The sequence below is a fragment of the Maylandia zebra genome, linkage group LG7, assembly GCF_041146795.1.
Source record: "Maylandia zebra isolate NMK-2024a linkage group LG7, Mzebra_GT3a, whole genome shotgun sequence".
Taxonomy (NCBI): Eukaryota; Metazoa; Chordata; class Actinopteri; order Cichliformes; family Cichlidae; genus Maylandia; species Maylandia zebra.
Window position 1 is genome coordinate 48,698,832 of NC_135173.1, and position 20,882 is coordinate 48,719,713.

At 36.8% G+C, this 20,882-nt stretch overlaps 1 protein-coding gene across 1 annotated transcript in view; it reads right to left on the minus strand.

Annotated features, from left to right (window-relative positions):
• The window catches only part of brinp1 (bone morphogenetic protein/retinoic acid inducible neural-specific 1), a 121,009-nt gene that overhangs the window by 54,094 nt on the left and 46,033 nt on the right, over positions 1 to 20,882 (minus strand). Inside the window, exon 3 of the mRNA XM_004537989.5 lies at positions 6,719 to 6,909. Within this exon, the coding sequence (XP_004538046.1) occupies positions 6,719 to 6,909 (191 nt within the window). The remainder of the gene's footprint in view (positions 1 to 6,718; positions 6,910 to 20,882) is intronic.

Consider the following 20,882-nt stretch of genomic DNA (forward strand, 5'->3'; position numbering starts at 1 on the left):
TGATAGGTGCTGCTGTCTGCAGTTACTTTAGTTACTTCGTTACAGAAAAATTACATCTATTTTTTGTACTTAACTATATATACATATGTTTGATGACAAAAATTGTGTAAATAATAAACCAATATAGGATGAATTCTATTTCACAACCCAACAACTTAGCTCTATTGTAAACATCTTACTTCTCTTATGAATAATCTCGTGATTAAAACAGGTTAACGCTTATAATAAAATGTATATGTAACACTCACAACCAATTTTCTACCCTTCTCTTCAGCGGCATAACGCTATTGCCAGTTACACATTTGCTTCGGGTTTATGCAAGATATATTCTGGTATAATGGAGTAAAAGATATTGTTGTTGACAGAAGCGTTGGCAAGTTTCACTGGGCAGTTTTACTCTACAACCAGAGGCACAGCCATAGTTCTGCATATGAACTTTAGCCTTGGGCAACCACAAGTCATTTCAATAAACTATTTCTTTTTTTTCATGGCAGAAGATATGAGACACTGAATAAGTTTCATTCAGTCAGTCTGTGTAATCACAACAGAGTGTTGGTTGGCAAAGGAGTCTCCTCAGCTAACATGCAGTTATTAGCGCAACAGCTCTAACAGAGCGTAAAGTAAATGCACTCTTTCTCAGTTAACTACAAATACATTTTTAAAAAATGCACTGTGGTTGTTGTTGTTAATGTAGATTAGTTCTTAGTGGCAAAAGCTAGGCAGAAATGAATGTTGTCAATTAAAGCGACAGTGTTTGCTGTTTTGCAAAATGTTTGAGCAGAACGTGTATTTTTTAAATCCCTCCACACAGATGTATGTAGGACATATGAACTCTCCAAAGTAGCTATAGTTGTCTGCTGGATTTAATTGGATGTGTCTCCTTTTAAGCTTTTTTTCTCTATTCCCTGACTCGACTCAGATGCTCTATAGTTGGCTGTGCACACACCCATGGAAGTCACAGTGAAACAGCAGTTCTCTCACTTAAAGTGGAAAAATGATTTCAAGCATGTGAAGGATAGAAAATGACAGATGTGCTAAAATATATTCCTTACAGCTTTAGCAAAATGCAAATCTGTCCTTCACATTCCCTAAAAGCAATACCTCCTCTAGCATTTATATACAGCCTTACTTTTGCAGACGTCTTCACTACTGACACACCGAAAGGTTGAATTTTCCTGTCAGCAAATGTGCTTCACTTACACTATTGTTCTCAGGCAAAGAGCCTGAGGTGTTAAATATTTGTGCCAACTGTTTTATGTACATATTATTTACTTAATTATTAATTTATTTATTTCATCTTCAAATTCAGTTAAAACATAAACTGAGGTATATTTTCACTTTAACTGCTTCAAGTCTTTTAACCGCAGTGGGCTAAACTCAGATCTAGGGCTGCCACAAACTATTATTTTGATAGTCGACTAGCAGTGTTGGTCAAGTTACTTGAAAAAAGTAATCAGTAACTAATTACTGATTACTTCCCCAAAGAAGTTACTTTACTGATTACTTATTTTCAAAAGTAATTAATTACTTAGTTACTTAGTTACTTTTTAAAAACACGATTTACAACCTGAAGAGGTGATAAAGCGATAGATCTTTCAGCCCAATTCTACTTTTTCTACATAATCCATCATATAAAATGTAATCAAATGGAAAAGTCTCTTTTTTTAACTTGTTTTATCAGTTTTAATCTTTTAACTTTATGCATCAAGCAAAAATTTAATTATATGCACCATTCTCTGACTTGAATAAATTAGTTTGACATTTAAAGCTATTTTCTGCACATTCCAGCACATAAAATAAAATATTTTTTGTGTTTACACTCACTCTTTCAAATAGATGCAAGTAAAACACAGCAGAAAATAAATAAAGTCAAAGACTCAGCGGTCCTGTTGCTCTATTTTCACCTGTAAAGCAGGACTGGGATAGGCGGAGGTTTACCCTGGTGCACGTGTGCCGCGGTCAGTTGAAGAAACCGCGACTTTCTCTGTGAATTTCCCATTATGTCGTTGCGCACTCGGTGCTTGCTTGGAAGTTTAGGGGTTTTTTTCGCTGTAAAAAGAAGTTTTCTTCCCACGCACAATGGACGCTAATGTTTTTGTCACATTTTATGGAGTCAAACTCAAAGTAAGGTCAGTACTTCCACGCTTTAAACGCTGCACGCTCATACTCTCTCCCACAATCGATATGTGATCCATTGTTGATCTGCACACAGCTGTTGTTACTAACGGCACACTCGCTTACGTCACTGTCGTGAGACATTCTCGCAAAAAATCATGGTTTTAGTAACGCAGTAACGCAGCGTTCCTACGGGAAAGTAACGGTAATCTAATTACCGTTTTTGCAATAGTAATCCCTTACTTTACTCGTTACTTGAAAAAAGTAATCAGATTACAGTAACGTGTTACAAGTAACGCGTTACTGCCCATCTCTGTCGACTAGTCACTGATTATTTTTGCGATTAGTCGACTAATCAGATCATGCATCCATTGGACATAAAACGTATAGATTATTGCACCAGCAGCATCTGCTCTTATATAACTATCATTAGCTTACAGTTTTAAGTGTTTAAGGTATGTGCTAACTAAAAATAAAGACAAGATGATAGTTTATTAAATTTTAATGAAATTTGCAGATTGTTTCGGTGAAGTTTAATAAACTCCTTGCTATCTAAAATATACCGGGACACCGGAGTATATTCTCGAGCATCTCACACTTCTGATAATCAGCTGTCTGCTGGACGTTTATTCAGCTGTGCAAAAACTATAACTTTGATCTCAGCCAAACCGATTTACTCAGGAACAAATAAAATACTAAAAAAAAGCCAAACAATAACATTTTTAAGTTATCTAAGTGACTTATATATGTTTAACCTGAGTAGCGAAAGATGGGTTTGAAAACGATTTGCCGGGAGTCCGGTGTTCTCACCGGCTCTAGTGAGCCTTGCCCCCGGCTAGCTATCGAGCTAGTGGGTAACAGACGTCTCCGAAAACGTCGGAGCGCTTTTGAAAATATGTGGTGTCTTGATAAACTGAGCAGATATTTGAGGTTTACACAGCTACATTCTCACCTGAAAATATGTTAAACGTTTATTTTGTGACCCAGAAAGAATAATAAGAGTAATATTAAAACTAACTAGCTGCCGCCATTGTTGGAAACTGAGCTGGGCTGCGCTATGAATTCTGGGACAGAGCTACTTCTTCTTCTTCGGGGTTTAACGGCAGCTGGCATCCTTGTACATGCAGTGCTGCCATTTTCTGTTTCAGTCCGTTATTACACTCTTAAATCCTACTACTTATTCCTGCGTCTTTTGGGATCTTACAAAGCTTCAAACGACGCGTCGACTATTAAATCAGTCGTTGTCGATTTTGATAGACAACGTAATCGTGACTAGTTGACTAATCGTGGCAGCCCTACTCAGATCATATGCTACACTTCAAAATACACATAACTTGATACTCATTAAGAAAAGTCAAACAAACGAACAAAATGTAAAAAATGTGCCACAAACTGAGATCTAATTAAAACAGTCAAAAATGTTCAGACAACAAATGTTTTCCCTTGACGTTGTCAGTCAGTGCTCAGATAAGAATATCTGCTTCTTAGTTAACCCTGTCATTACCACAGCACCATATTTGCAGGCAATTAGTAACACAGAAAGCTAGTTCATTAGCATTCATTAGCATAGCATTGATCCTACCTCTTTTGCATGAAACTCTTTAACAACAACAAATATAAATGACAAACTACCCAACTGAATTCATTTTGCCTTTAATTAAAAAAAGTAAAAACAAAAGATATTGAGAAGAGGCTGTGACTATGTACACCTTTTCATTAGCTCTTTAGAGCTCAAAGACAAAGAAAGGAAGAAGTAACGACTCATGCTAGGTGACATAACAATGGTAATTCATTGTAACATTTTCTTTCAGTTTCCGGGTGGGGCGGAGGGGCTCTAATGGCGCTCTTCACACTTGAACACTCAACTTTAAGTTGCCTGGGAGAAGGAGAATTCATTTCTTTCCTCTCAAGTGTATAATGACTCATGAGACCACAAAGTGTAGGTGGCTAAAGAGAGAATTAGCCTCCTCTTCTTACTTCATCTCTAGTATTGAATGCACATTTCTTGGTTCATATAACCATTAATGGGCAATTCCAAGATTGACATAAGAGTTTGCTGACCCATAAATTGAAACAAAGGCCTGAAGGTTAAAGAAAACATGATGATAACTCAGGGGCAAAGTAGATGAGCTCGGGGATATCTGTAAAAATATAGAGGAACCACATATGGTGATGCAATTCAATAACCTTAAGGAGGATGCTGTGGGTGAAAATGATACTGTGGTTATTTTCAACTGTTTTAGCCATCTGATGTACCTGTTGTATTAGGATTCTTCCTAATTTTATTTCACCCCCATATGATGTTTCAGCTCAATATTGTATTTCCAATTTCCAAAAAAAAGGTGTTGCAGGATGAATCACTTTACAGGGTGGGTTATACAATATCCCAGTTCTAACTCTTCACATCTAATATTCATCTGCACAGTGTAACTAAATAATTAAAGCCGACTTTATATTTGAAAGTAAAGAAATCTGCTACCAGATTAATTTTTTTCCCTTAATGCTTAAGCATCAGTTCCACTTGAAGATATCACTTCTGACATACAAATATAGTTTGAGGTTACTTAATTAAAAATTAAATTAAAAGACACCAGTTCTCTCTGAATAATTGATACTGGGGTACATAAATGCACATTTCCCAAGCTTTGTCAAGTCTGGAGCAACATGACCCAAGCCTGTTGAACAGCATCATAATAATGACAAAAGTATAAAGAATATTTTTCAGAGGCATTTGATCATGAGATTACAAAACTGCAGTACAAACGGCAATTTACACAAGTGAAGCGACTACTTGGCAATGTTTCATGCATGCAATTATATAATTCAAGGTTTGAATAACAGAGCAGATTATCTTACTAATTATATCTTTAAAATGCAGTTGGGAACATAATCAGAGTAAGCTGCCTTCATCCATCCCTCCGAGCTTGTGATAAGATAAGACATAGCGAGGAGAAAGCATTTATTGTTAGGCTAGGAGAGCACAGGTGCTTACCTTTTTTTTTTTTTTAGGGTGAAGTACATTCAATATACTTTTGATGCTTTTTTTCTTTTCTTTTTCACTGTAAATTAATTGAATTGATTAATTCTTTAGAAATTAAGAACAGTGTTGATATTCATAGTAACTAACAGTAGCTATAGAATGAATCTTCTATAATATTTGCAATCTACACTGAAATTTGATGATCTGTCATGCTTATAGATTAATCACAGAAGTGCACACTGTGTCCCTTAAAGTAAAGGTAAGTTTGAAGATCATATGTAAGTTGAATTATACTTTTTGCAAGGGTTTCTGATTCAGCTACACCTTCCCTTACACCTTAGCTCTTGCTATGTTTATTTATGTTTTTGGTGCAACAGCAGCTTACCTTCCCTACTAAACTTCTTTGGGATTCCTTTACTAATACCTTTCAAGTGCCCATGTAAAGCATCATCATAATCACATTTATTGGTTTTCATACAGACTGATAATCTGTTTTCTGAGAAAAGTGTTCACTGAAATGATCAATTATCATGAACTGAAAATAGAAATGTGTCTTTGTCTCTCTACTTAATACATGTTTCTGAAATTGTTTCCAGATGAAAAATCTAGCAGACAGCATGCCATTTCCATTTGGTTGATTGCCTGCAATTCTGTACAAGTTACTAACCATGGACAGCTGACAAATCAGGACACCTGGCAATTTCCTGTAATTTTCTCATTAATGTTTTGTCTTTCATATAGTCATAAACTGTTTATATATATTAACTCTTTCCCCCCCTGGATGCCTACTAGAGTAACCCTTGTTTCTGTTTTCTGAACTGAGCGGCTGCTGTTCAGACCTGCCTCCAGAACAAAATGACTGGGTGCACTAGTGAAAGTGATTTCTGCCTATACAGCTTACTAGGGCTACCCTTGGAAAAACCTTCTCTAGTGCTCATCAAACCACGTCTTTAATGACACATTCTGAGGTGTCAAAACTCATTATAAAGGACACAGGGGAGGTCGTCAAATGTCATGTTCATGGGAGAAAGAGTTAAAGGTTATATTTTCTCTGTAATGAAACAGCTACACTTTATTGGAAACACTTATGCTCTTGTTTGTTAGTCACTTGAAAATCCCAGCTTTTTTGATTTGGTTGGAGAACATTTTCACGTCCGCTTTCTTCTGCTCTTTTGTGATGTAGCTGCGGCTGAGTTTTTCAAAACCATGAAGAAAGAGTTGACCTCAAGCTACTTTACTGAGTTGATGTGACGTTGTTAGCAAGCTGGTAAATAAATAATCCTGGACAATATTAGGTTGAATTTTCACAGTGGAAATCATGCAGGGGCATTTGATCGCAATATTAACAAAAAGGAATAAAACTTACCAAATACTTGATTTTTTTTGTTATACTGTGTATCATCAGATTTTTTAAAAATACATTACATATGCATGTCCAAAACTCCTAACAGACCTGAAAGACTTTTCTTGAAAGAAATCCTCCCTTACATATAAATTCTTTCATTGACATGAACCTTTTAAGCAAGCCATGTGTAATAAGCTTTTTCAGCCAGTGTGGAAAAACAAGTAATATTGTTAATCAAGCATGGAAGTGAGCAAATGAAACATGTGAACCTCTCTTACCTCCCAGGGTGGCTGAGATGAGAATGTGAGTTCCATATTTCTTAATGATAGTGTCAATGAACTGCTGAGTAGTGGGCCTGCGTCCCAGCAGGCGTACACTGCGCTGGAACTCAGGCATGAGTGGCACAGGGTTCCGAATAAGATCCCTCCTTTCAATTGCAGTGTTCCTCACCTTCCAACGTGCAAATTCCCTGCAAAACACCAGTGAAAAACATGCTCTCAACAACATACCTTATATTACACTACTAACATTAACAATTAACATTAACAATGCAGCTACATTACTTATAGAAATTCTATCTGAAAAGCTAGTGCACACTGGGGTCTTTCATGTGAATACAACTGTATGAGGCAATAAAACATTAAAAAAAATTTTAAAAACAGAGGCCAATAATGAAGATGCACTGTATTCTCTTGTGTTTATTCAGTCTGGCACAACCATGCATAATCATTGTTGCTTAGTTTGTAATCTGACCAGCTTCCTGCGATGTTCCTCTGTAATGCAGTATGTTTTCCTGAAAACTGCTCAAGGTCATTTCCTCTTCATCATGCTCTGACTTAATTCTCAAGAAAGAAAATATAAAAATACACAGTGCACAAAAAAAAAGCAACACTGACTTAACTACAACTCATTCTGCCCTTGATGTTTTCATGTTTTTGCAGTGTAAAAAGATCATGGAGAATAAGTGTGAATGTTTATGAAGCTTGTTTCTGTCCATCGAGACCCGCATCAAGAAAAGATTTCACCGAAAACATTACAAATATCTCTATTCAAGAATTCCTGGTGTATTTTTAACTGTAATTGATTGTTTATTGCTATTTTAATCAGAAATTGCCATTATCATCTTGCATTCTTTCTGCATACATTTCTTTTATGTGAATGTGTATCTAGAGGTTTATTTAGAATTTAGGAAAAACACTTTTTTGATTACTGCAGTGTGTTCTAATCGTCAAATGCTGCAAATTTCCATATGGCTTTGACAGATTACATCATTACATAGTTATGACCTTATTTTCTGTTCAGTGCATCTCTGAGAAACAGCAGCTCTGCCACCGATTTTGTTTGTCATATACTCCATCTTAGATTATTTAAAAACCACGTGATAATTTGATTGGTCTGACATCCAGCTTCTCTCTCTGGTGGAAAATATACGTTTAATGAGGCCACGTTTGGTCCCAGTGCCTCCACCTGTTCCTAAACCCATGAGGATTTCCAGTTTTCTCACTGGATCTTGGAGACCAAGTCCCTGCAGGGAAAACTAATGTCACCTCATTTGGTCATTACCAAATTTCACGAGATCCTAATGACTAAGCTTTTTTTTAAAAAAATTAAAAAACAGACAAACTAAAAACCTCTTGGGTCCTACATGTCTGTGAAGGTTCTCAGGCATCCAGGTCATCGTAGTCTAAGCACCTTGGAAAGAGATTTGGCCTTAACTCCCAGACGCTTTAACGCCCACTCACATCCTGGACCATTTGACCTCAGGAAATCACATGATAGGGTGGGAGGCTAGGTTTTCACTGTGGGTTCATCGGAAGCCTTGGCTGATTGTGACCCACGCCCGTTTTCACACCTTGGCTCGTGTGATTAGGTAGAGGATCAATAGGGGGTCCACGACCCCCTTGGGGACATTCCCATAGGACTTAAAAATCATGGATTCTCCACCAATTGCTCTTAGAACTGAAGAATTGAACTGAACTAAATGGCAGAAACTGTCCTTAGAAAGTAAAGTATTACAAGCTTGATATTAGGAACCCAGGTTTTTGAAACATGCAGATATGGCAGGTGTGTGTAAAATAATGTCAAAATGTTGCCTTTGTTTTTTTTGGGGGTTTTTTTGTTTTTTTTAGATTGAATACGATAGTATACTGCTTTGTTATCACATTTGAAAAATGCATTGTTGAATGTTCAGTTAAAAAGTAAGTGCTATGAATAAAAATTACTCAAGAACGCTTTATAATAGCCTAATCACAAGCTTTCCTCCTGAATACGTGGGCCCACTCCAATTGATCGGTCACTTAGTTTGATTTTTCTGACATGTAGTCAGCAATGTGTCTGGCTTGATGGAAGCAATTTTTACTACTCTGTTCAGCACTTATTAGCATTTAAAGTTCAATTTCTTTTCTGCCAGTGGACTGTTATGTTATGTAATTCGTAATGTACCAGACATTTCACAGGTAATATCTTGACAGTGTCCTCACAGGGCACATTTTTTTTATACATTTTGAACGCTTCAAACAAATTGAAAAGCATTGCTAACCATATATGTTTATGCATTGTCTTAAAGCCAGAAAATAAATAAATAGAGGTCTTTGCTGCTGATTTGCAGAAGTCTTTCTCATGAACTTTGCAATTCCTTTACGCAGCAAAGACACAAGTGCTCATCTGGCAGGACAGGACACACCACTCAAGCTAGTACATGCTGATTCAGCTTCCACTCTTGTTCCATGACTTAGCTCTTTAAGGGGTACACGTTGCTGTACCTCAAATCTAGAGCAAACTTTTAAGCTGAAATAACTGCAAGATTTTATTTGTAGTTATGCAACTGTGGTACCAAATTTGATCTCTCTCCACTGCCTGCCAGGCTCGCTCAATGTGCCTGTTATTCGTTTCTTTCTCTCTGTCATAGATGTCAGTTGATTGTCACAGAATGTCTCTCATAGTTTGGTCACTATCCATTTTAATATAAAACTATATAAGGCAGCCATATATGCTTCAGCCTTTCTGCCCCAGATAAGAAATGCCAGAAGATGGAACCTACAGCATGACATGATTCAGTGCTTTGTTTCACAGCTCCAAGACCGGGTTTAATGACCTATCAAAGAAAGTTAAGAGGAGATAAATGGTATCGTAGCTGCATGGAAGGAAGACAGGGATATATGTGATTATTGCTTTATGGTGTTTAAGTAACTCATTTGGGAGGTTGGGTAGATTATGTCTGGCTGTATGAAATAAAGGATAAAATATAAGGGATAATGTGGACATCCACAAATAAATACTTAATCTATGTAATAACACTTAGATTGAATGAAACTATAAGTCCAATATTTTGAGTAAAGAAAAGCATACATTGAGGCAAGAAAAGGATACCCAAAGGTTGCACAAGTAGCATTGATTTGTTTGGGTTTCTTGCCTGAAATATTGATATGTCCAGTATGTTCTGTCTGTAATATAGTCTGTCCTTGCTACAGCCAAGGTATAGAGACTGCACACAGACATGAAAACCATCATTTAATGATCAACTGGATGGGAAATATAATGTGCAACAGATTTACACAGAATTAGAGTAAAAATTTAACTGAATGAATTAATGAATGAATACATTTCGTCCAGCAACAGTCATAATTTCTGTCAGTTCAATTATATCTGCTTGCTAAAGAAAATATTAATTTCTCATACGTTTGGTCTATGTTCAACCTGAAATATGTTCACATAAACTAATAGTAACCAATTCAAACCAATCAAACAACTGATTAAACTTTATAACTGATGGCTTTTTTCCCTGTAAAATTGGTGCTATTTCACTGCCATTTTTCTGAAAAGTTGACTTTTCTAGCTCTCACCTACAGAGGCAAGTTAATCCAGTCAAGGTGTTCAACTGGAACACAGTTGATTTTATTGTGAAACAGTAAAAGGAAAGTGTATTGTATTTTTATTTGTTAAAAAAAACATTTAAATGTTCTATAATGTTTACAGAAATATTAAAAAAATGGTTTTGTCCATATGGAGAGAGAGATTGGTAAGAACAATGTTGCAGCTGCATTTCTGTGTCCTGTTTTTGCCCAACTTGCAGTTTCCAGGAGATATTTAAATATTGTTTAATTCATCAGGTGGTACATTTAACATTTGATCTTTGTGAATTCAATACTAAATGCCATGAATAAAGCCTCTACAAAATGGAATGACACCACAAAATTCAGCAAAACTATCCTATACATAGACAGCTGTGAAATTATCAGCCTGTGTTGTTGTTTTAGAAAAAAAGAGGTCAGGTCGCTACCATAACTCACAACCAAAATGAACAAAAATTTGCAAGCAAGACCTATTTTTGTTTCAACCTGGTGCTTCAAGATGATAAACCTGGCTAAATTGTTACAAATCAATGCATGTTGGGCTTCACAACAACGCTTTTATATGTAAGATTTATTTGCAGTGCTTACTGTAATTGTTAACATAGTATTTATATGTTTTGAATGACTATTAGTGGTATGACTATTATGATGCACCCTGAAAACATAGTGGTGGAAAGTGAGAATATGGCATGTCATAACAAGTTCCAGGCAGCATGTCGTCTGCTTCAATTAGAGTTGGGGGCTGTATTGACATCCACTGAATATTTCCTAAAGCTCTCGCAGGGGCAGGAAAAGACCATCATACAGTGTGTCACCACAGGCACTTAGCTGATTTTGATGCTGTAGCCCAGATTAAAAAACCTTGAGAGAGCATGACAGACATTCAAAGTAGAAGTGTGGAAGCAAAGAATAAAGAGAGACACATCTTTGTTGAAAATATCTAACTAATTGAGTGGGAAACTGGCAAGGCCCATACACAAAATGTTCTTTGGTGCCTCATAAATGACATGGAAAAAACACAACAAAAAGTAGGACTGTCAGTGAAACACAGAGCTTGTCATGCCGCGCTTCCTCTTTCCCTTTGCCCTCCTCTAATACTATAGATCAAAGCCTTTGCAGTCAAATGCATTCATCTATATTTACATCTTGACCTGTGTCAGTGTGAGGTATAAATCACATTTACATCTGTTCTGCTATCTAAAACAAAGTCTGTGTCATTTTATCTTCAATTAAAGCAAACAATACTGACTGATCATGAAACAACAAAAAATCCGGCACCAATTGTAAAAGTGTTATCAACAACTTTATTTGGAATAGATATGATGCTGTCAGAAAGGGTAGCACTATGGCCCTCAGCATTTGACAAACATGATTTAAACTGCAACGATAAAAAGAGGCCAGAATATTATTTTTGACTGGCTATAGATGTTTAACAGTTGCAACTGAGAGTAGTGTGGTGTTTAAAAGAACCCTGCCCACGTAGATATGTAAAGCCTATTATATTCAGACTAATGTCACCAATTAAAATGAAATATAAATAATTCATAGGCAGCTGTGGCTGTTTACGTTGCTGGTATGTCAAATGGTTGCAATGCCCCCAATTTCTTGACCCTACAGTTAGATAAGTATGCATTCTGTTTAACCTTTTCAATTTGAACCAGATCATAACAATGAGAACAACGAAAAAATGAAGATGATCGCTAATGCAAGTAGGCAATAACAGGGCAAAATCTTGGAAGTCTGTTTGGAAACTGTTCCTCTGTGTTTCAGAAAGTGACTGGGTTTGTTGTTTGATGGAAAAAGTTGTTTGTGGCACCATATGGATTATTTTATGTATTCCACTAATGAGGAATTCCAGACGTTAGCATCCGCCACCGTTACATTAAGTGTAAAAGTGTAAAGTGAGCTTGTTAGTCCCCATAGGGAAATAGTTCCTCTGCATTTAACCCATTCACCCAGTGAAGCAGTGGGCAGCCACCAGTGCAGCGCCCGGGGAGCAGTGTGTAGGGACGGTACCTTGCTCAGGGGTACCTCAGGGTAGCCGTTCAGTGGAGTCGAACCCCCGACCTTCCGATCATGGGGCCACCACTCTACCTACTGAGCTATCCCTGCCCCCTATTAGGCTACTTTATAAAATACATTTTTTTTAATGGAAGAGAAACATGCCACAGCTTTTGTTTTGTGTTTATAGATGTCTTTTGCATTATGATGAAGAAGAATTTTTAGGCAGATTTGCCACAATTGTGATGTTTTATGGGTTGATCTCATCAGTCTTCATGATTGGGAGAATGCAGGCCTACAACAACACAAATACAAACACTATTGTTTAGAGATTTATGTTACAACAGAAACGGATGGATATTGCTAAAGAAAACTGCCAAAAGTCAGTTTCACTCTGACTTCACTCACTGTTGTGGTCCTACTCAGAGTAGAGTGAGAAGACCATTTGCCATATCCTAGGATTGGAAGTCTGCTCTACTGTTTTATCCAACTCAGTTTCATGTTCACATGTGTAACCATGGTCCATAATTACCACTTAATGCAAATCACCTGGCAATTGTATGGCATCTGACATGTCTGTAGTCATCTCAAGAGTACATTTACATACAGATTGCTGAGCTGACTAAACTGGCAGATTGTCAGGTTCCTCATGTTACCATGATCGTTGGTGCACTTTCACAAACACCAACTGGCAGTCTACTGTTTGCAGAACATCAACTAATATTTTCTGTCTTTCATGTTTCATGTGATTTTCAATTACTCCCCCCGAGAGTGCTTAGAGTTTTTTGACAATTTTAGGCACAGTGTTGGTTTAGTTGCTGCCTGTCGTGAGCAGCGTTTGAGCTCTTTTAGTGGACTAAATGCATCAGATGTTTTGGAAGAGAAGTGTCGAGAACGTAACTGCAGGTCTTTTGGAAGTTGTCTTTGTCTACAAGCACTTTCCCACTCTTTTCTCCTCTCCTCTTCAACAGTGAAGCCATTAAGCCTAATATCACTTTCATTTTTAACTTTCAACCAGAAATTATGAGCAAACAAGAGACAGCGTGACTGTTATTTTTTTCTTTTCTTTTTGATACTTTGTGTTCTCTGGGCTTTAAGAAATAAAAGCTTTATAACATAAGCAACCAGTTTAATAAGGCAAGGCAAGGCAAGTTTATTTCTATAGCACAATTCAACAACAAGGTGATTCAAAGTGCTTTACAGAGACATTAGAAACAAGAACAAATAAAAAGCATGATTTAAAATTGATTAAAACAAGCAAATAAACTAACTAACTAATTAACAAACAAACAAACAAACAAACAAACAAACAAACAAAACAGTATATAAAATCAAAACAGATAAAATCAGAACAGTAGATAAAATCAGTAGTTAAATGTAAGTTTTGAAATTTAAGCTTAAAGTGTGGATTTGGTGCTTTATTCAAATGCAGCTGAGAACAGGTGAGTCTTCAACCTGGATTTAAATAAACTGAGTGTTTCAGCTGATCTGAGGCTTTCTGGGAGTTTGTTCCAGATATAAGGAGCATAAAAGCTGAATGCAGCTTCTCCGTGTCTGGTTCTGACTCTGGGAACTGATAAAAGACCGGATCCAGATGACCTGAGGGATCTGGAAGGTTCATACTGGGTCAGGAGGTCATTGATGTATTTTGGTCCTAAACCATTCAGAGCTTTATAGGCCAGCATCAGAACTTTAAAGTCTATCCTCTGACGGACAGGCAGCCAGTGTAAGGACCTCAGAGCTGGACTGATGTGGTCCACTTTTTTGGTCTTAGTGAGGACTCGAGCAGCAGAGTTCTGAATGAGCTGTAGTTGTCTGACTGATTTTTTAGGTAGACCTGTAAAGATGCTGTTACAGTAATCAAGCCTACTAAAGATGAATGCATGGACTAGTTTTTCCAGGTCCTGTTGAGACATCAGATCTTTTATCCTTGATATATTCTTGAGGTGATAGTAAGCTGACTTTGTTATTGTCTTAATGTGTTTTTCTAAGTTTAGGTCTGCATCCATCACTACACCCAAATTTCTCGCCTGGTTTGTGGTTTTTAGGTGTATAGATTGAAGTTCTCTGGTGACCTGTAATCGTTTTTCTTTGGCGCCAAAGACTATTACCTCAGTTTTGTTTTTGTTTAGCTGGAGAAAATTGTGGCACAACCAGTCATTGATTTCCTCAATGCATTTACCAAGAGCCTGTACAGGGCCTCGGTCTCCTGGTGACATTGTGATATATATTTGTGTGTCATCTGCATAGCTGTGATAGTTTATTTTGTTGTTGTTTATAATCTGTGCCAGTGGGAGCATGTAGATGTTAAACAGAAGGGGTCCCAAGATGGAACCTTGGGGAACTCCACATGTGATACTTGTCTGCTCAGATGTGAAGTTACCTATTGATACAAAGTATTTCCTGTTTTCTAAGTATGTTTTGAACCAGTTTAGTACAGTTCCTGAAAGACCTGTCCAGTTCTCCAGTCGTTTGAGTAATATGTTGTGGTCAACTGTATCAAATGCTGCACTGAGATCCAGTAAAACTAGGACTGACATTTTTCCACTGTCTGTATTCAGACATATGTCATTAAACACTTTGGTCAGAGCGGTTTCAGTGCTGTGGTTCTGTCTAAAACCTGACTGGAAGGCATCGTAGCAATTATTCTGTTTTAAGAAGTAACTGAGCTGTTGAGAAACTGCTTTTTCAAAGTAGTAAGGACATTTTTAGCACATTAAGTCACACTGGTTAGTGCCAGATCAGAAAATTGTAATTAAATTGGTGTTTACGATGTTAAAAAACTAAAATTTTACAGCAAAGTATATTTAACAGCACTGTTAATGTGTTTGGTTGTGTTTGATGTATATTGTTGCTTGAAATATGAGGTAACCTTTTTTTTTTAACTTAAAAATGTGTTAACAGATATTACTTTATTGCATTTGTTAGATACTTACAGTCACTGAACTAAGGCTTTATTTCAAACCTTGTAAAAGACAGAAAAAATGAAATTGAATTGAATCTCAAAGTGCAGGTCTGGGAATACCTCGAATGTCTTTCATCAGTACTTTCAGAAGAACGCATTGCTGTGATAATCCCTCAAATATGACACAGATGAGAGAGCAAGGAGAATCAGTGTCCTGTACATCCATACAGCGTTTACAGTTGTGAAGCTTATAATGGTGATTTTTCAGCAGAGTATGTCAGAGAGGTGATGATTCAACCCTTTGTAATTTCTGTAGCTGCTTTTTGAGGTTATTGTACTGAATTACATCATAAATTAGCAGTAGCTCTATTTGTAGTAAGTCTTTCTATCAAAGACGTGTGTCATTTAGTACACGTCTATTTTGTTTTGAAAATGTAATATTTAGAGTGCTTTGATGCTGCAATTAAACAGCAATAATCACTGCATGAAAGATGCTTCAATCTGAGTCTGTCTGATATTCTTAAAGGGTACAATGTAGATGACAGATATCAGCATTTGTTTGAATAATGAGACATTTGAAATCATCTTTAGTAATTATTCAAATATGCTCAATAATAGAACAAATATTCTGTTGAGTTCCGAATATTTAGAAATCAGTCAAACATGTCTACAAAAAACTCCTTATTTTACAAAAGTATTCTAAATGTTGTTAAATTACACTCAGCAGCCACTTTATAGGTACACTTTCCTAATACCAGGTTGGATCTCCTCTTGGCTCCAGATATGCCTAAATTTGTGGTATACAGTGAACAAAGTGCTGGAAAGCATCACGCAGGTGCTGCAGATTCATAATGCAAATCTCCTATTGCACCACAACACAAATATGCTCTATTAGATTGAGTTTTTGTGATTACAGAAGCCATTTGAATACTGTTAATTCACTGTCATGTTCCAGAAACCAGGTAGAGATTATTTGAGCTTTGTAGTATGCTGTGTTCACCCCACGAAAACAACCATAAGGAGATGGTTATGCTGTGGTCGTAAAAGGATGGCCATGGTCAACAACAATACTATGGTGTTTAAACAATGCTTAGTATTAAAGAGCACAAAATGGAGAGGAAAATATCACGAGCACCATATACCACCACCAGCATCCTGAATTATTGTGACGAGATAGGATCAATTGATGGGGTCCATTTTTTCATGTTGACCCTGCCATCTAAATGTTGCAGCACAAATCAAGACACATCAGACCAGGCAAAAGATTTGCAACCTTCCATTGTCTAATTTCGATAAGTACGAATGAATTGTAGCCTCATTTTCATGTTCCTAAGAAGACAGGAGTGATGCGTAGTGTGGCTGTAGCTCATTTGCTTCCAGGTTTGATTTGTTGTGTATTCAGAGATGCTCTTCTGCATACCCTGGCTGTAACAAATAGTTATTTGAATTACTTTTCCCTTCGTATCAGCTAGAACCAATCTACTCATTCTACATTTACCTATAGCATCAACAGAAATTACTGCCCAGAGAACTGCAGCTCACTGGGTATTTTCTGTTTTTCTGACCATTGTAGATTTGTTTGTGTGAGAAAATCCTATCAGATGAGTATTTTTTCAGCAGGGCATATCAACCATGTCTACATGTCTAAATGGTTATTGGCTAATTAGATACTTGCATTGAACAAGTTTACGTAGCAAAGTGGCTGGTGACTGCATATATACAGATTTACATGATTTTGTAAATCCTTTTGCTCCTTTGCCTCTGCTGTAATATCTACTGAAAGCCTCCACAGACAGCAATTTCCTCCTCTCACATTTATTCTGGACTTGTTTCTAGTTTCTCACATCACCTTTAACACGCTGCTTTGTTTCACATCTGGTGAGTCAGTTGCTTTGCTATTGTTATCTATAGCCTTATGATACATGCTGGAATGGTTACCAAAAAAAAAAGAAATTCAAATGTGTTTGCACGATGAATAATTGTCATCCAGTGTTCAGATGTGAACATGAAAGTAATGCAATAGGCACTGGAAAATGTCACTGATGTCAGAAGTTACTGATGAGTGCAACGATCAGCAGAATCAGTAGACATCAGAAAAATGTTATTTTAACACGTAACTGAAGAGGGCTCTCTCCCTTTAAGAATTCACTTGTTTTCTTTGTACCTGTCGCACACAACATGAATGAGGTGTGTGATTTTGGGGCTGCTGATGCAGTTTTGTACAAGTTCTTCTTCCTTCTGATGTGAGAAGGAACAGACTGTTTTCAAGCTTTGATAAAGGGTGAACCTTTCAATTTCAGCCGTTTGTTGCACTACTTTGTTTGTCAGGGATGACTTCATATTTGCAGTTGAAAATGATACGTTATTTTGAATTACCTACTTAGGTCTAATTCACTGCTATAAAAACAAATCACTCCAAGGGGTAACAGACTATTTCTAACAGCCAATCAAAGCAAAGGTATTAACTGCTGTCTATCAAATCACTGACCTTAAAGTCTAACTCGAGTCAAGTTATATCAAGATACTTTTGCATGTTAAAAAGAGATGCTTCCTGAGGATTGGAAGGCATGCATACTTACTGTTTTACATGAGAATTTAACAACTACTTTTAAAAATACAGTGTTTATGCAAATGAGCTCCTGTGCTGATAATGAGCTATCAAAACAACCATTAAATGAAAAACAGAACACCAACACAAATAGCAGTGATCTGTGCTCCCCGTAAAAGGAGGCTCTGACATAGGCGGGTCGTTTTGAATTTTGTATAATTAAGAGTGATGAGACACAAGTGAGAAATCTTATCACGTCTTGCAATGTATTTACCTGTTTACACTTACTCTGAACAGAAAGCAAGCCCCATATGATTGATGTAGCTTTTTTTTTTTTTAAATGATGGGGTTTTGGTAGTATGAGCCAAATGACTGAGAGTGGAATAATGCTTATTAAAATTAATGAGTAAATTGTCCTACACACTGGGACTTTGTTTTATAGCATTCTACGCTGTTTTTTTTTACGCCCATTAAACATTCCTGAGACATTGTTGATTGAATCTTTGCCACACTGTCTTTACAGAGCCATGCTCAGCTGAGTGATAGTGGTGCACCATGAGGGCTCAACAGAAAATGCTGGCAAAGTGCTAGGACGGGGGGAGACTTTGATCCAATAATGGAAATTCCCCCATGAATGACTTTGTGAAGCGATTCTGTCTTCCCACACAGTATTGACTTATTCTCTTTTATTCTGTACGTGGTGTTCTCACACAGTAACAGTGCTGCATGATCACATCCACTCAGATATGATATCTTTTCAGTGATATAGGATAAATGTTATTACATCTAGACCAATATGTGGCCCAGCAGGCCTTATGAATGTCCATATTTCAGAGACTGTCTTCTTTGAAGACCACTTGTCGAAGCTATGAACAAGAGGCTTTCATGAGTTACAGCTTGCGGCTTATTTAATTCGTCTAGTTCATGTGATTAACCAGTGATCCATACTTTAGAGTTGATATTGTTGGCGTTTGACCTCTAAAAGGTTGGACACCAGGGTTGTTATCACCCAAAGCTGTCTGTCCCTTTCTCTGTTATGAATTTGCTAAGAGGCTAACTCCATTAAGCTAGCCTCTTTACTGTACTTCACTAAATCTTTGTGCTTACAATGCTCTCATCGGCCACTTGTGCCAGCAGTCCCAGGGTCAGACCTACATGAACTGCCGAACAGATCGGCCATAAAGTATAACACTGTTACCATTCTGAACCTATGTCTTTAAATTGTGGGATAACTAATGGACAAGCAAAATCATGTCTTAACAGTTTAATGTTCTGACAGATGAAGTGCCTAATAGGTTTTATCTATATGATCCAGCTAAACTAGGGTACAAAATACACTAATCATCAGCAGTGCATTAACTCAGATTTCCATGTTTCCGCTCCCTGATGGGCAATGATGCCAAAGTATTATGTAGCATTTTGACAGAATATACGGGAAAAAGGAGGCAGAGGAAGGGGTAGGGAGATATTACCGATAATAAAGAGGCAAAGCTTGGCAATAAATCAAATAGACAGAGATACAATTGAAGTCCTGCATGAATTTCAACCACTGAGAATTATTCAGAATAGACAAAATCTTAATCCTATGCTCCAGTGCACAGTGAAGGACTATGCAGAGCTGTTTGCTTGTTCTTGATTTATTTATTTACTCTTCAGTACAGGCATAGGCTGGATTTTTCCCTTCTTTTTTAATAGAGTAAATAGTGTGGGGAAATTGGAGGAGTTATACAGAAATAGTGGTATACCATCAGAGAGTTCATATAAAAAACCCAAGAGACTTTTCCTTGCAGATAGATTTAGATACAATTAGGTGTTAAAAGTGAACCAATTAAAATTAACTGTCAGTCTTCTCCCTTCTCTTAGGGTAGTTACAATGCCTGATAATCCAAATGTACGTATGTACTATTCTATGAATGTATATGCCCTCTCACTGGTTGTGGTGTACTGTAGTGCAGCTCTAAAACATTATTGCTGTATTGTAATTATGGTTTTGAATACAAAAAGTATTATTATTTTTAAAAGTATTAAAGTAGTTGTAATTTGTTGCTATCCTAACTGAATAACAGTAATTTTGTTTTAGACCAAAAAGCCACAGTAGTATATGCATACAGCTAGGTCCACATATTATTTTAGATTCTTTAGACATTTTAGTCACAATTTCTGTTATTACATATCCTAGTTACAGTTAGGAGTAGTACAGCAGACTCTCAGCATTAATTTGAATATTGCATTAATTATAGGGGAATTAAAGTCCTTTTTTATGCACAGTCCCTTAGTTCCAATTCAAATACAATTGGAACAAATTAACATAAGCATAAATACAGTTCTCAGTTTTTTAATACTTTGTCAAGCATCCTTTGCAGGTAAAACCTGCCCGAACTCTAGAACCAGAGGAGATACCCACAATGCTTTTGCTGTCAGCTGTCAGGTTTTTCTGTAGTTTTTAGTCCTGTAAGTCAAATGCATGTTGATTGCATGCTCAGTCGTGTTAAATTAAATACTTCAAGTACTTAACTCCTGTGGAATAGCCCACTTAGCGACCTTGCAAAGTTTTGAATTGCTTTTGAAGAACGCTTTGGCTCATTTCCCTCCTATGCTAGGAGTCGATGTCCAGTCAGCTTACTGCATTCGGTCCATAATTATTGTACTGCAGGTTGAATATGTTTTGGTAAAATAAAACCAAAAATTCTCAGTCTCCAAAAGAGGAGTGCTTCAAGATGCAACATCATGCGTGTTCCTGTGGAAGTCATCTGTGTGAAATGTTTGTATTTGACTGGTATTTGACAGTGAGATGAAAAAGTACATAATTAGTTGTGAAAGAAAATTATAAAATTATTTAAATTATAAAATTATATCAGCTGTGATGTGCGAGAGCAACACCCATGCAGTATTAGATTTTTTTATTTCTTCGGGTAGATTTTGCTCGAGCTAACATAATTCAGTTTCACTGTTATTTTTTTCTTTTTTCTAAAGCAAAATCAGCAGTAATCTGCACAGAAAAGTCAGAGAAAGGGAGGATAATGAAATACATGTGTTTTTCCTCAATCATTCTTGTATGATTGTGGAAATGATTTTTCATCCATTCTTTCCAGTGAATGTGCGGCTGTTGGAATAAAGCCTCTCAGAAAATCATTTGA